Below are 15,336 nucleotides of genomic sequence, written 5' to 3'. Positions count from 1 at the left end.
GTTTAATACTTATTTAATTTGCTAGTGTATAAGCGAGATAATGCTCTTTGAGGTGTCCGTTATCATTAGTTTGTGGCGTTGTCCGTTCATTTTTTCATTATCCCTAATGTAATTGCGTTGTAAAAACAAAAACAGTGATTAGTCAGACTATCCCACTATTGAAAGGTTTGACACCGTTACCCAACGTCGTTCATTTAAACTTTAAAAAATGATTTCACTTTAACGTATTCTGACTCATGGTGAAGGGGTTGGAGTGGGCAACTCTTATGGTTTGTACCGTTTATCGAAGCCAAACCTGCCGGGTTAAAGAGAGAGGAATGACAGCCAACCTTTACTGCTGCTGCTGCTGCTGCTGCTGTCGTCTTCGCTGCTGGTGCTGCGTTCAGATCCTTCCTCTTCCTTTTCTTCATCATCTGAGTAAAATTTTGCATCTGATTTCGGCTGTTTAGCCTTTCCAAGTGATGGTGCCCACTCCTTCACCTTAAAAGACAGAAAAACAAAGAAAAAAAAAACATTTTTGGAGAATTATTTGAAAATCCAAATGAGCATCGCTAGATTTTTCATAGCAGTTTAGACTTTAACACCTTCTCGAGGATGAAACTACAAGATTTTTTTCAGAAGTTCTTCATTCTTTTTGGCAATTGACTTGTAAAATCTGCAACTGACAAATACTTTTTTCACCTCACTCTAACATTTCATGTAGTCATTTCTATATTTTTGCTGGTCTTTGTTTTGTTTTTGTTTTTATGCTCTACAGGCAGCTAGAATGCGTAAAAGTGGCTCATACATGCAAGTTCTTCTGGACTTTCAGCAAAGGCGATTCCTCACCGGTTCAATGACCTCCACGTTCCTCACAGACGGGTCGGGGGCGACGGCCGGCCAGTCGGAGAGCTCCTGGTACCCAGAGGCTTTAACGTTCAGGCTGTGGGAGAGCGTTCCCAGCTGGAAACGATCTCGATCTGAAAGAGAAGAAACATTTTGGACTCAAGTTTGGCTGCAATTATCACGGTTCTGGACCAGAAACCTTGAGGTCCATCTTCTCCCTTTATTGAGGTCCATCATGTCGATTACATGAGCTCCATAAAGTTATCATTAATGATGACATTCTGATGACATGACATCCCAACTGGTTCCACTTAAGCAGGACTTTCCACACAATTCTGATCGGTTCCTGTGGCGCCAACAAAAGACGCTGCTCTGGAGCAGACATGACATCATCGTAACCGCCAACATTCAACGCCAGTCATGTCCTGGTAGCCAATGGCCTCAAAACCCCCCTTGTAAAATTAAAGGTCAATTCAAAAACACTAAAATTCTGAATGGAAACTGTAAGTTGAGAAAGCAAAACAAAACAACAAAAAAATTGAAGAAACAAAAAAGCTGTTGTAACAGATAAACATTATTTTTCTCTATTTCTTAATCAGTATTAAGTTTATAGTTTTTCCTAATTTAAGTTTCAAATTTAGGATTTTGTTTTCAATTTTTTATCATTTCATTTTAAAATTTTACAATCTGGTTTTTGATTCACTTAAATCTGACCCTAATTTGACCCCATAGACCTGAACATTTACACACTTTGTAGAGAAATGTATCCACTGTTGGAGAATGAAAAAGACAAAACAAAGATCTGCTCACGATCAAAGCAGGTCTATGTTCACGACACGGAGGAGATTGATTGACAAGGTCTACAGCCTATCAGGTAACAGGAGACAGGTATGCAAAATTTATCAGAAAAAAACAGCGAGACTGTGAAAGGCGGTGAACTGCAATATAACGAGGAAACACTCCATCACAAATCACTTTAAAAACATCTTCTTCGCTGATTATAATGTATTTCTTCCCAAAAAAAACCTGTATTTTATAATACAACAACTTTTTAAAAGGTCTATATCGGGGGGACCCACAATTTTTTGGTAACTGGAGCAGTTTGCTCATGAGGAGTGGGCTAAATTACCTGTGGACAGGTGCAGAAGGCTCATTGACAAATACAGAAACCGTTTAATTGCAGTGATTGTCTCTCAAAAGGTTGTGCAACAGATTATTAAGTTATGGGTTACCATCATTTTTGTCCAGCCCTAATTCATTATTTTTTTTTTTTAAATAATTCTGTTAATCAACAACTCAAAAGTAATGGCTGATTTTGATGATTTCATTTTCAATAAATTTTAATTTATTGTTACTTTTGAACGTTTCAAGCCATTTCAGTGAGCATTGTGGACTTTCTTTCTTTAACTGAGGGGTACCAACAAGTTGGTCTACCACTGTATAGTGTTTTGAGACTTAAACACTGTTAAATAAACATAGTATTACTAACTATTTGTACATAAAATTGTTTATGTACTGATAATTCAAAAAACTACACAGTAAAAGTACACAAAATACTTTTGTATTAACAGATGAGGCGTTTTATTACAAAAACAGGAAGCAGTGACTGTCGTTTTTCATATAAACCGTGCAATGGGGGCAAAACGGCAATTCTAAAACGCGGCTGGCTCATTGAGTTCGGATCCATCGGACTTCTGCCGGGGACTTGATGTGCCGACTTTCTGATGACAGACAGAATTTTGCGCTTAGTGTATTTATACACGCATGTGCAGTGACGTCTGTATCAGAGGATGTCCGATTGGCCGTTCTGCATGTCAATCAAGTCCTGTACTTCTCTGTGAGGATTTTGATTCGCTGATGGATTCTTTATAAGTATATTTTTATTTCTTGGGTTATTGATTGTTGCTGCCCTGCGATCTACCCTCATGTCCTTGAAGATCTACCCGTCAATCACGATTGACGTATAATGAGCACTCCTGGTCTATATCATGCTTTTCTCCAGCCTCTCTGAGTAAATATATATCATAATACATTAGCTTTGGAACATTTAAAAATAATGTTTAATAAAATGTGAGTTATTTTCGCAGGTTATTTCCTATCCGGAAGTAAATGACTCGATCTCTGAGGCTCCGCCTTTCGCTCCTTGTGGGTGCCGCCCATTTCATGACGTCATCCGAGACGTCATCAAAACAAACATCATCCAACTTTTGCAAAGATGGATGTGCGTATTGTGCATCTCAAATAAAAACGTTTTGCCAATCCCCGCTAGAATGTGTGCGTGTGTTAGCCTGGGGGCGGAGCTGGCAGCGCAGACTCTTCTTGGAAGGGGCTGTTCCTCACTTTGTGACGTCACAATGCGAGGACCCACTCGTTTTAATGGATGGGGAGAAGCTGGTGCTCAGAAAGGAGGGTTTTAGAGGAATACTTGTTTTTAGTGAGTAATAAACATAAAACACTTTATCATGCAATGGGCCTTTAAGTCATTAAGCTTCTCAGAAAGACCTAATTTATGCTCTACAATTGTTAAAAATGTTTAAATAAAAATGTTAAATGTTAAAAATAGTTTCCCCGCAATATATTATGGTTCTCCTCTTGTGGTCTCGCTGTTTTGTGCATTTTTTGTGCGGTTTTACATGCTTTTTAATTTTTTTTGCCATGTTCTGCATCCTGATTGGCTGCTGATCTCCATAATCGATCTCCTCCGTGTCGCTGTACAGAATGCGTTCATTTACATACGTCCTCATCATGATCAGATCTTTGTTTTCATTCTATGAAACTGGACTTTTTTTCCATGAAGGTTTGAACTTTGAGAGTTTAAAAGAGACAAATAAAGTGTGAAAATGTTCAAGTAGATAAAGGAGTTTTACAGCTTTATAACATCCAATTCTACTCCAGAGATTTCACCTATTGTGGGTTTTTTGTGGAACGTAGCTCCTGCGATAAATGGGAGAACTCTGTATTAAGTTCCCCTGTGACCACGATGTTCAACAAAGACGTTTGGATTCTTTAAATAATGTATGCGTCCTCAAACGTGTTTTGAGAAAATAACACTTTTTAAAGTGACTTTTGCAGGTGCTGTTGAAATCAGGGATCTGATGACAAAAAGATAGAAAAAAAAAAGACAAAACCTTCACTTGTGATTAAGAATGACAGGAGAGTTAAATGTGTTCCATAAACAGTGAGTAAGTGGAACTGCCGGTGAATTTTAATGCTCCTGGAGGCAGTTTAATCCCCTTTTTTTTTTCAAGGAGACAGAAAGTAGATGAGGGAGGCTTTCTTTCTTCCACCTCTGAAAATGGTTAGCCTTAACTCAATAATTTACCCATCTCATTAAATCAGGGGAAAGGTGTTCGACCCAACTGCCCTTCAAACCGACAGACACACCGGAATAATAACACTGTGTCCTCAGTGCACTGGAAATGAAGTCTCCCGTTTGAAGTCATGCATTCACAGATTTGATTCTAATTTACATTAAGACGCAGAGAAAGAATAGAATTTCTCTTTGAAATGTTAACCAGCTTCAAAACCAGCGTCACATGCGGGGAATGTAAGCGTGTGATGCACCTTTGAAGGCCGACTCCAGCACCGGAGCGGGTTTAGGGGCCAGTAAGATGCGGCGGGCGTACTTGTTGAGGGCGCCGCTTTTCTCGCTGGGTACGATCAGCTGCCTGATAAAGCGCGTGCGGTCTCGGATGTCATAGTTCTGGTCGTATTTGCCGAGGTTCAGGATGTACTGGGTCAGCAGCTTGGTCTGAGAGCAGAGAGAGAGAGTTCAGATTTTAAGAAACCAACATCATCGGTTATCACAGTTATTGTAAAAAGCTGTCCATCCCCAGCAAAGACAGATTGTGTTTTGTGTTCTTTCATGAGAACTGGAAAACCGAAACAAATCTTCAGTCTGAATACACCCAAGGGTAGTCTCGGTTCGTCTCGGACTGAACTTCTGTTCGCTCTGAGACTCCTCAGTCTGAATACAATCCGTTGCCGAAGCAACTGAACCAAAACAGCCACCGTAGCCGACGTGAACAGAGCAGGAATGAAGCAACAGATGAGACGCGGACAAAAATAAAGCAACGATTGTCGTGTCATCAAACAGAAAGAAAAAAAGAGTCAGACTGTTTAATTGTTAAAACGTCTTTTTTTAACACCACTAAAAAATGCTTCTTACATGCTTTTTTTTGACATTTGTTACGCGGCACGCGACCGACAGGCGCTACTCTGACGTCATCCCAGAAAAGAATTCTCAAAACAATGCCATGACAGCACAACGAAAGGACACAGAAACTTTTTGAAATGTGGTCAGACTCATTAAAACAACCTTTAATGTGATCCACATCGCTTCTCGCTGTTTTCCTGACAATCTATATGTCAGAAACACTCATCAGTGTACCTTCATAGCCGTCTTCTTGCCAGAAACTACCCTGCTGCACGCCTCCACCGGACCAAAAAAAGCAAGTAAAAGGCCTGATGTTGATACAGACTCCCAAAACTTGTGAGTGAAAAATAAAGTTTGAATGAACTTCAAGGACTTCCATAATTTCTGAGTCTAGTTGCTTTGCCCCGCCCTCCGCCCGTCACCAGATAATTATTCCCCCTATCTAGTGTAGAGTTATATTAATAATCACAGTCTAAAGCAGAGCTGAAGAGTTTCGCTTCTTCTGGCTTCACCCTGATGCTCTAAACAAATACAGACGATTGTTTTAGAAGTTATCTGGGTTATATCTTACTGTGAAGAGATCTTTGCCCCTGATCTCTAAGCATTGGGCCTGTGAGCCCTCCCCATGGCACATTACGAGGAGCAGGAGGTGCGATAACGTCAGGGAGGCCAGCGTCTGGGCTCATAAACCCAGTTTATGGGCCAGCATCTCTCCATCTAACAGAATGAGTCTGCAGACACCAAAGCTGCCCTCATCACATTAGGGATGCAACATTTGCAACTCTACATTAAGCCATGAAGTTCAGTGTCCTAAAGTTCTCGAGCTTCTTTAAAGCCAATTTCCCAACGCCAAAGTAAAGCTTTAGCCACATGCACCTGCACGGGGGTGGGGTGGGGGTGGGGTGGGGTGGGGTAACCCTGCCAGGGTTTTGGCTTGTCCAGGTCCGTGGAGGGTCGTAGAGAGGAGGGGCTACATCTTGAGGGGAGCGCAGGTGTGTCTAGCAGTTCTCTTGAGGCTTGTACTGCCACTTCGAAGAACGTCATTAAAATGGAGCGTACCATTGTCACGGGGGTGGGTTAAGGTATCGTGAAGTCTGTGAATGTTAACACTTCCATTAGCCATGCACGGGGTGTGCACGTGACACCTAAATGCCTGTAAGATGCCCACACAAACTATGCTCGAATTGTCTAACTTACTCATTTCTAACAGTCAGGCATTGCACCCTCATCACGTATACAGCACTAATGGTCTCTTACCACAATTCGCTGCATTTTAGGGGGGTTGAAAAATTAATGAAAAATGCGTAGGACACCTCTTAGTCTCACCTGCTTCACGCCCTAAAGTTACGTTCACGCCGCCCTCAGCAACGCAGGTTCAAGTGGCCACTTTCAAAGAAAAGTCTATGTAAACATGCGTAAATGCGCATCTTGGGCTTCCACGTTTAAAACTCTAGCTTTCTCACAAGCGTTTATGTATGTAAAAAACGAACAGCCATTAAACATGGATTCATTGAAACTTAACCAGGTTGAACCAATCAGGGACTCAGCTTTGGTGCTGGATGTATGGATGACGTCCCCTTTAGTTTCACGAAGTGCCAATTGTTTGAAAATTGAGAAATGAATAACTTCGGTTTGGGTTGGGCCAGAATTCTATGACACCAAGTCTTTCATATATCGGAATGGAGCTGTGAAAGAAAAGGGTTGGAGCAAGATTCAGGAGATTTCCACCACTTCAACATTTTGCACCAAAGCTCTTCCAACAGTAGGAGGCGACATGCGCTTGTTTCGGGTAGCGACAGTTCAGTGTGAACACCATGGGGCTATATGCATGTTCAAAAATGTGCGTTAAGCAGGTCGCATGCTTCATATGAACATAGCTTTACGTGTTGTTTAAGGGTTCGATACAACCTGCTGCTTGCACCACGCCCTCAGAACAATCCTTTTTGCTCTACGGGCTCACTGAGCAGTCTATGACCTTCCTTTGTTGTACCAGACATTTGCATGCCCCGTAGAGGTTTGCCCATTTTTTTTCCCCTGCCAACAGCCCGTGCCTACCCTTACGGGGCAGTTGTAACTTAGGCTTAAAGCAGATTGGCGTCTGCACCTGCTTGGAGTTAGTCAAGTAGAGTTTGGCAGCCAGGTTGACGGTCTGTAACTTGACGATGTCCTCCTCGGTAGTGAAAATTTTCGCCATCTTTCGAAGCACATCGGGCGCAATCTTTGGCACCCTGTCACAGTACTCGCCCATCAACCACAGGATGCTGGCCCTCGCCATCGGCACCTACAAGCAAGAACAAAACAGCGGCTTGACCTTGATCTTTACAAGACTGAAAACCGGAGCAGTGCGAGTATCATTTAGGCTACGTTCACACTGCAGGTTGAAACGACCCAATTCTGATTTTTTTTACCCCTATGCGACCTGTATCTGATCTTTTCATGACAATCTGAATGACACAGATTCGATCTTTTCAAATGCGACCCAGGCCACTTGGGTATGTGGTCCTGAATCCAATATGCATCCAATCTTTTGAAATGCGACCTCCGCCTGAACGGCCAGGCCACATGAATCCGACCCGTACGTCATCGATACGCTACAAACGTCATCATTCTGCGTTGAAGTTGGCGGGAACGAGAACATAAACATCAACCATGGTGGACGATGCTGCTGAGACCAGTCAGTGGAAGAGAAGCGAGGTCACCGATTGGATTCATATTTGGGGTGACCGCTCTATTCAGGCCAAACTCAAGGGCTCTTATCGCAACCGGGCGGTTAAAAATTCCAGCGAAATGGCCGAACATCTTCTTAAAATGAAAAAGATTGTAATTGTGCTGCTCCTTTGTGAAAATAAATGTAATAATGCAAAAAGAGCTCCACTGTTGACAACACTGTTGTTGACATCCATTGTTAATGTTAGCTACTTCCACAAACAACGAGTGACCTCGTTGAGTACTATTTTGCGCATGCGGGTCACTTCTGGGTCATTACACGGTCACACAGGAGATCACAAAAATTCACATTTAATTGGAAAAGTGAACGGCCTTGCAAAATAATCAGATTTTTTCAAAAAATCGGAATTGAGCATTTAGCCCTGCAGTGTGAACGTAGCCTTAGAGTGTTTACAGTGATGTTGTCGAAAAGCTTAGCCATGTGTTTGATGATCTCGCTGTGCTGCGTTGGCTGGGTCTGAAGCAGCTTCTTGATGACCACCACACTTTCTGCGACAACGGTTTCTGAAGACACAAAGAAAGAGCTCACAAACTGCATCAGAACCAACAGTATCTGCACTAAAGGGATGGAGTTTACCGTCTCTGTTGGAAAGCAGTAGGACCAGACCGTTGAGGCAGGTGTCCGTCACTTCTGAGATGTTAGTGGCACACCTGCCGATGGCCTGAATGGTGGCGGCAGCAAACGCTTTGTCCTGACTCTTTACATATGTCTGAACAAAGATCGACCCGGGTATGATGAGTCCAAACACTAATACGTAAAAATGTGATTTCTTTATACCAAACAAACCTGAAATTCCCTCAGAATGGTGGAGATGTTGGCTTCATTGGCCAGATTGGTCAGGATCTCCAGCTGTAATTATGAAAAAGAGGATTTTTCTTTTACAAATTCGGTGAACAGAACTGGCTTCACCTGCCTCCAGTTTTAAAAACAGCCACAAACATTAAATAGTTTGGCCCCTCCTTTTGATCCGTGTTGGATTTCCAGCATTCCAGCATTCTCTTACTGCATTCCCACCGACCAAGTCCACTCGCGTTCAAGCGGCCACTTTCAAAGAAAGGTCTATGCAAACGCATGTAGACCAGAATTCCAGGCTTCTGCGTCTGGAACGCATGTGATCGCTACAAAGGTCCAGTCACAGGCTCTACGTACAAAGCGGGTGTTCATTGATCGCACACTTAAAGGATAACTAGTAGTACTTTGTCACGCTTAGTCGCGTCAAAGCAGCACAGTGACCAATCGGGGGACAGTGACACGTAGGTCGCGTCCTTTTCAAAACACAGAATATCCAACTGTTGTAAACATGATCACAAAGGAGAAAAATACTAATTACGTTTTGTGCCCTACTGGATTAAGATGAAACCAAGATAAACCTTTGTAGGAAAAGAGCTGCGAAAATAAAAAGCCTGGAGGAAGATTTGCATGAGATAGGCGGCGGACCAGCGCTAGGAAACAATAAAAATGTAACAAAAACCATTCCTGCTCCAATGTATTTAACATCTTTTTGATCAAATTTCTTTTCAGGAATTTTGTAGTTAGTCAAATTGTAAACTGGCCAATTAGATGCCTCAATAAGAGTAGGTGGAGCCTGCTGGTCCATACGTCCAACGTTTAAACAGTTTGACAGATTCCGTGTAGGTGTGGACTTCCTATGACAGGTTGCCATAGAAACAATGACGCAGACCGACTTGGATTGACCTCTGTTTACTGGCTCCAGTAGGGCTGGGCGATATGGCCCAAAAATAAATCTCAGATTTTATATTTTTTAAATTCGATTTCTGATTTTTCCCCCGACCCCCCCACTTAAGGAAAGCAATAAGTACAAACGACAGACAACTTAAAGCAAATTTTGCTTTGATTTGATCAAACGCAAGACAAATGTAACCCCCATTTCTGGGATGAATAATAAATAAATAAACACACTCTTGGAACCAAAGTCCTAGCTGTGTTTTAAGTCCCACTTTGTAGTCTAGACTAAAAGGAGACAAACATTCACCTTGAGAGTAGCACCATTTTCGAAAGGATTAACAATTCAGCTCAAACCTGGGGTCTATGGTTTTAATTAAATTAATAAACCCCGTCTTCCCCATGTCTTTGGCTATATGCAAAGCGACCGCTTCTGTGATTGCTCTCCACCGTGCCCCTTTCGGTACCCATCGGTACCCATCCCGTCCTAGGGATGGGTACCGAGACCCGGTATTGAACGAGCCCCGGGGCAACATTCTTCAAGACCTGACCTCAACGGTTCTGCTATCGGTACTGGAGAACTCGCATTTTTTGTGTACCACAAGATATAAACTTGAGCTGAGACGGTGTGGGATTTTTGATCACCGTGGTGATGAAGCGATTCGCGGTCAACTTCCCATTCTCACCGGTAGCCATGCTGTCACTTGCTGTTTCGTGTGTGCTATGATGTTCTTGTTTGTCGCTTGCCACACCGCCGTGTGAAACTAGCGCTACGGAAGTTCTGGGGAGCCATAAATGTGCCATTACACAGAAACTCAATTTAGTTATTTTTTAAATCGCCCGTAACAAAAAAATTCAAATTCATTCAATCGATTTTTCGCCCAGGCCTATGCTCCAGCGTGGGGGCGTCCATACCACAAAAAAACAAAATAGTACTGGATTGTCTTCATTTGGTTGGAGGAAACCAATATCTGTGGATGACGGTCCAGTTCTCAGATAATGGTTTGCAAAATAAATAAATGTTCTTCCTGCCGCTTACTTTAAAAACCTTCATCACCCTTTTATCGTGCCTTTCTGACATTTATTCTGAGCATTTATTTGCTCATCTGTGGACAAAACGAGCAGCTACCTTCAAGGTCTTTATGTGCGTGGGGTCAGTGGACCTCACGTAGAAGCTCTTCATGTACGGCTCAAACATTCCCTGGAAGGACACGAGACGTTTAAACACATCACATCCAAAAAAACACACCAAAAATACACGCATCACATCAAAAAAAAAAAAAAAAACACAGCAGGTCTGACACGCAGCCTTACCTTCCTCTGAATGGACATGGTGGCAATGTTCTGCAAAACGATGTACTGCACCTCTCTGTGCAGAAGACCAGAATGAAAACACGTTAGGAGTATTTGTACGCCAAACCTTCTGCAGAAGGAAAAAAGTGTGAAGGCAACCTGTGGCTCCTCAGCAGCCGAACAAGAGACTTGGTGACGACACTAACTTCGTGTTTTGGCGCCAGGTGCCAGTAAAGTTGAGCAACAGACATCACGACCTAAATCAAAGCAAACAGCACATTATTACAAGATTTTATCCTTCAGTTTGGATCAAAGTCCTAATTAAAAATAAAACAAAACCATGGTCCCATCCATCTTCTGATGACCCACAATAAATATAACTCCAGCATCTCTCTGGCCTGTATGAAGGCCCTCTAACAACATCCCACCATCAGGGTCATTTTTCAGCAGAGCTTTAAATAGCAGGATGGCGTGTGTCCGTCGTTTCAGGCAGAATGAAAAGGTTCAGCCATCTATGAAGATGGAAGATGTCACTGTGCCGACGCGAGGAAAGACACAGCGTGTCACATTTTAATCAACGCTTTCATTTGGGAGCATTTTTCCTCCCGCTGCTCCCCGGCGACGGAGACCTTGAGACTCCAGTGTGATGGAGATCCGCACTTTCACAGTTTTCTTTTCTTTTTTTCTTCTTCCCCCCACTGTGACAGGTTGTGTCCATGTTGTATTTATACAAGACAGCGTACTCTGATCGCAGTATTATAGAGAGAATGTTGAAATTCTCCATGCAGGACAAATTCAAGCTTTTTCATAGAACATTTTTAAGCTTTGACATCATTTTTACTATATTCCAACATTGGAAAATCTAAATTTGGGTAATGCTGTATAATAAAATCTCTTAATTGTTTAGTGTAATGATTAATTGATCAATCAAAAATGCAGTTAAGTTCAGCTCACGATTTATTAAAGTTAAAGTTAAAGTACCATTTGCTTTCACACATAGGAGTGTGAAATTTGTTCTCCGCATTTGACCCCTCCCCTGGGGGAGCGGGGAGCTGCAGGCACAGCCGCACTCGGGAACCTTTTGGTGGATTAAACCCCTCAATCCAACCCCTTAATGCTAAGCATTAAGCAGTGAGGCATTGGGTCCCATTTTTAGAGTCTTTGGTATGACCCGACCTTCCAGTCACAGGGCGGACACTCTACCACAAGGCCACTGAGCTGGTCTATTAACATTTACACATAGAATCAGGCAAGTTTAGACAGTTTGCACTCAGAACTGGAAAAGGCCATGAAAAGTGTCCTTTTCTGCTTATTTTCTTTAAGCACTATAACAATTCTTTGGGGTAATTCTTCAAGTATAAAAAAAATAAAGGAAAGGGAAAACAAAGACTTCTAACAACTGTATAACTTAATTCATTTTGCAATAGAGAATACAAGGACAGAACATTCTACTAACTTTCTACTTAGAATTTGCAGAAAGAAGCGGTTTTGGAGCGGAAATGACATCACCATAACCTCTGTCGCCCAAAGTCAGTCAAAAAGTCTGAATTGAAACTGGAAATTAAGAACTAAAAGCAAAGAGGGAAAGAAACAAAGGCTGAAAATACAAAAGGCTATGACATCGTATTAGGGGCCACAAACAAAAACAAAATAAAATAAAATAAAGGTAATATAATGAGATTTAAATTTACAACTTAAATATCATAAATGTATGACTTTCTTGTAAATTTATGAGATTTAAAGTTCAAGTGAAACCTATAGTCCAGCAAGTAAACGACATGCAAACCGACTAAACTCAATATGGTCAAACTGTCTTGGCTTTAAACAGATGAGCTGAATGTTTCTAACACAACGTTACAAACGTTCAAAGTACATATTTCTCCCAAGGTCGCTGCGCTTTTTCGTACATGATAGCGAGCAGAGGCGCGTTCTCAACAGAAAAGGGAGTTCTCATGGGCTCACCGCGGTGTTCCGGCTCTGCAGCAGAGGTTTGGTGTTCCTCAGCAGGAGTCTGTGGTCTGGATCCATCATGTACGGTTTGGCTTCGGTCGGACCCTTTTTCTCCTCCGAGTCCGAGTCATAGAAGGTTTTCTCGTTGTTCTCATCAAACACGGCATCCTGAAAGACAAATCAGGATGCACTGGTCCAGACCAACATTCTGAGGATCTCTACATTTTTTTGTGACGTTAAAAGAGTTCCTGCCATTTAGAAATATTATTTGTTTGGAATTTCTTTTTTGGCCTTGAAATCACAGATTGTGTTTATTGGATTCACAAAACAGCATTACAGCCCAAATTATTTTTTCTCTTTTTGCTTTTGAAAGTTTATAAATTTGTGCAAAAACCACATTTTTCAATTAGAAACACAGATCCTAGCTGATATGAAAGGAAACATCCAAAGCTGGAAGATGAGTCCACATTGCTGTTATCACTTGTAGGATGTACAGGGTTCCCTCGCTGTATCGCGGTTCACCTTTTGTTTTAGTCATTTTTTCGGTGGAATTTTCCATGTTTCTTTTATAAATTCATCATTTTACTGTCCGCCAAATTGTCTGTCCTTTCTATGAAATTTAAGTGTTTGTTTTCTTTGAAAACTGGGTTGTAGATCTTCTGACACATGTGGTGTATATCTGAATAAACCCCCTTTTGTAATTTAGGCTAAACTATATTTCTATTGATTATTGTTGGAGGGGGGGGGGCAGAAGGATGATTATAGGGGAGGGAGGCGGGGGAATCATGAAGCATCATAAATTATCAAGCAACAAGTTGCTGGTCAGGTGTGGATGTATAATAAATCTAAAAGGGTGAACTTTGAGGGTTCAAACAAGAGAGTAAAGTGTGAAAGGAGGGGTTTAACATCCTTAAAATATCTAACCCCAACGTAACTCCTGTGATAAACGAGGGAACACTTTAACTCTATTCTGCTGGAGGTTATTTTATAATTTAATAAACTATTTGTTTTACCACGACAAGTTTCTCAATCTGCCCTCACAAGTTTATTATTGTCATCAAAACAGTAAAAAAAATAACAACATATGCATATTCTTTAAGCTATGATGATGCCACTCTGAAAGTTTTGCAGGGTTTTAAAGATTTTTGAAGGTGGTGTTCCCTCTTTTATCGTGAGAATTCAGTTCTAAAAAAAAAAGGTCTTTTTTTTTATTTTTACAATGGTTATAGATGTGTTAAGGCTGTAAAATACCTCACTCAACGCTTTTCTCAGACAGAAATCCACATTTGCACACTTTTCTCTTGGTTAAACTCTGAAAGTTCATAGAAAAATAAGTGTTTTAAAATGAAAATAAGTGTCTGACCAAGATAAGATTTATGTAAATTTGGTAAATTCTATACACAGAGGAGATGGATTGAGAATGGCCTACAACAAATCAGGATACAGAACACAATGTATTAAAAAATTGTAAGCATAATTCCATTGAAGAAATGTTGCACAACAGCAAGAACGCAATAGATGAACCACGATACAGCAACATAAGGCACATCTGCTGGTACATCTGGGCCTCACCTCCTTCCAGGGGCTGGTGAACTGCGTTCTGGCGTAGCGCGTCAGCATGGAGATGATGACCACCTGACCCCACTCCTCCACATCCACCAGCAGGTTGCACAGCTTCCTGTAGTTCTTGTGAATCAGATCGATGCGATCGGGGCAGACCTCCTCGAAGGCCACCACAACACTGCCGGCCACAAGCTGCAAAAAAAAAACAAAAAAAAAACTTTTTTTTCTCCCCCTCTCACTTAAAAATATGAGCTAACAAACTAATAAAGAAAAAAGGTTGTGAGGTTTTGGGGCAATTTTTCCAAGCAAATTGAACAAACACCTCGTCTCTTAAACAAAGCAGAATTATAGGGACTCATGAGAAATAAAGCGCCGTTTAACAGACTCAATCCTCGTTTCAAGTTGGACGATAATTGCAATTTCGGTAAACACGATGCCAATTTAGCACTCTGCCTACAACACACACACACACACACACACACACACACACGCATCCAGTCCTCTAAGTGGTGAGTTGATAATTAGAAATAAAAACGGCTGCACTTACATTTTTAAGTTTTCTACAATCCCGTAAGTGAAAGAATTCAATCACTTAAAGAGTGTTTTACTCAGTATAAAACACTGGATTGATGAGGAAAAAACGAAGAGGAGGAAGCTGCAGCTGAGAGTCAATTATTAAACATTTTATTGGTAGGAGGGAAAAAATAAAATAAAACATTTGGCTGTCACCTACATACACACACACTGCCTGTTTCCAAGCCATCTTTCCTCAGACTGAGTGACTGGCATGTATTAATATGCAAACAGCAATATTCTTAGGCAGGCGAAGGTGAAGATGAGAAAGGGAGCAGAATCTAGTCTCCTCAATTAAAGCTTTGTGGCCACTGGAGGCCCTGTGGGAATCCAGAGCTTTTGCCTATCAGCGCCGTCATGAGCCCGCATTGATTGGGCGCACATAAGATGCTTGTGTCTCAAGATTCACTGAGAAATTTCCCTCTAGCAACTGTGGAATGATTCATTTTGTTGACCGTCAAGAACAGATGGCAACAATTGAAGATGTTACATTGGTGTTTTTTGTTTTATTTAAATCAATTCTAGATTATGACGTGCTTTAAGGAAGTGCCAACACCATCACATC

At 41.5% G+C, this 15,336-nt stretch overlaps 1 protein-coding gene across 4 annotated transcripts in view; it reads right to left on the bottom strand.

Moving 5' to 3' along the window:
* ap3b1a (adaptor related protein complex 3 subunit beta 1a) overlaps positions 1-15,336 on the bottom strand; it is an 82,789-nt gene that overhangs the window by 40,726 nt on the left and 26,727 nt on the right. For 2 of the 4 annotated variants that reach the window (XM_011481459.4, XM_011481458.4), the window contains exons 7-18: positions 14,208-14,390; positions 12,648-12,803; positions 10,845-10,942; positions 10,707-10,761; positions 10,522-10,593; positions 8,496-8,558; positions 8,286-8,418; positions 8,103-8,212; positions 7,086-7,262; positions 4,390-4,576; positions 829-959; positions 330-480 (exon numbers count right to left, since the gene is read on the bottom strand). In XM_011481459.4, coding sequence (XP_011479761.1) covers positions 330-480; positions 829-959; positions 4,390-4,576; positions 7,086-7,262; positions 8,103-8,212; positions 8,286-8,418; positions 8,496-8,558; positions 10,522-10,593; positions 10,707-10,761; positions 10,845-10,942; positions 12,648-12,803; positions 14,208-14,390 — 1,516 coding nt within the window. The remainder of the gene's footprint in view (positions 1-329; positions 481-828; positions 960-4,389; positions 4,577-7,085; positions 7,263-8,102; positions 8,213-8,285; positions 8,419-8,495; positions 8,559-10,521; positions 10,594-10,706; positions 10,762-10,844; positions 10,943-12,647; positions 12,804-14,207; positions 14,391-15,336) is intronic. The other 2 variants (XM_078956031.1, XM_078956030.1) reach the window with 1 other exon arrangement.

The sequence above is a fragment of the Oryzias latipes genome, chromosome 12 (genome assembly GCF_053564925.1).
Source record: "Oryzias latipes strain Hd-rR chromosome 12, Olatipes_Hd-rR_3.1".
In the NCBI taxonomy this organism is placed as follows: Eukaryota; Metazoa; Chordata; class Actinopteri; order Beloniformes; family Adrianichthyidae; genus Oryzias; species Oryzias latipes.
The sequence above is the reverse complement of the archived record's forward strand: the minus strand, read 5'-3'. Positions and strand labels throughout refer to the sequence as shown.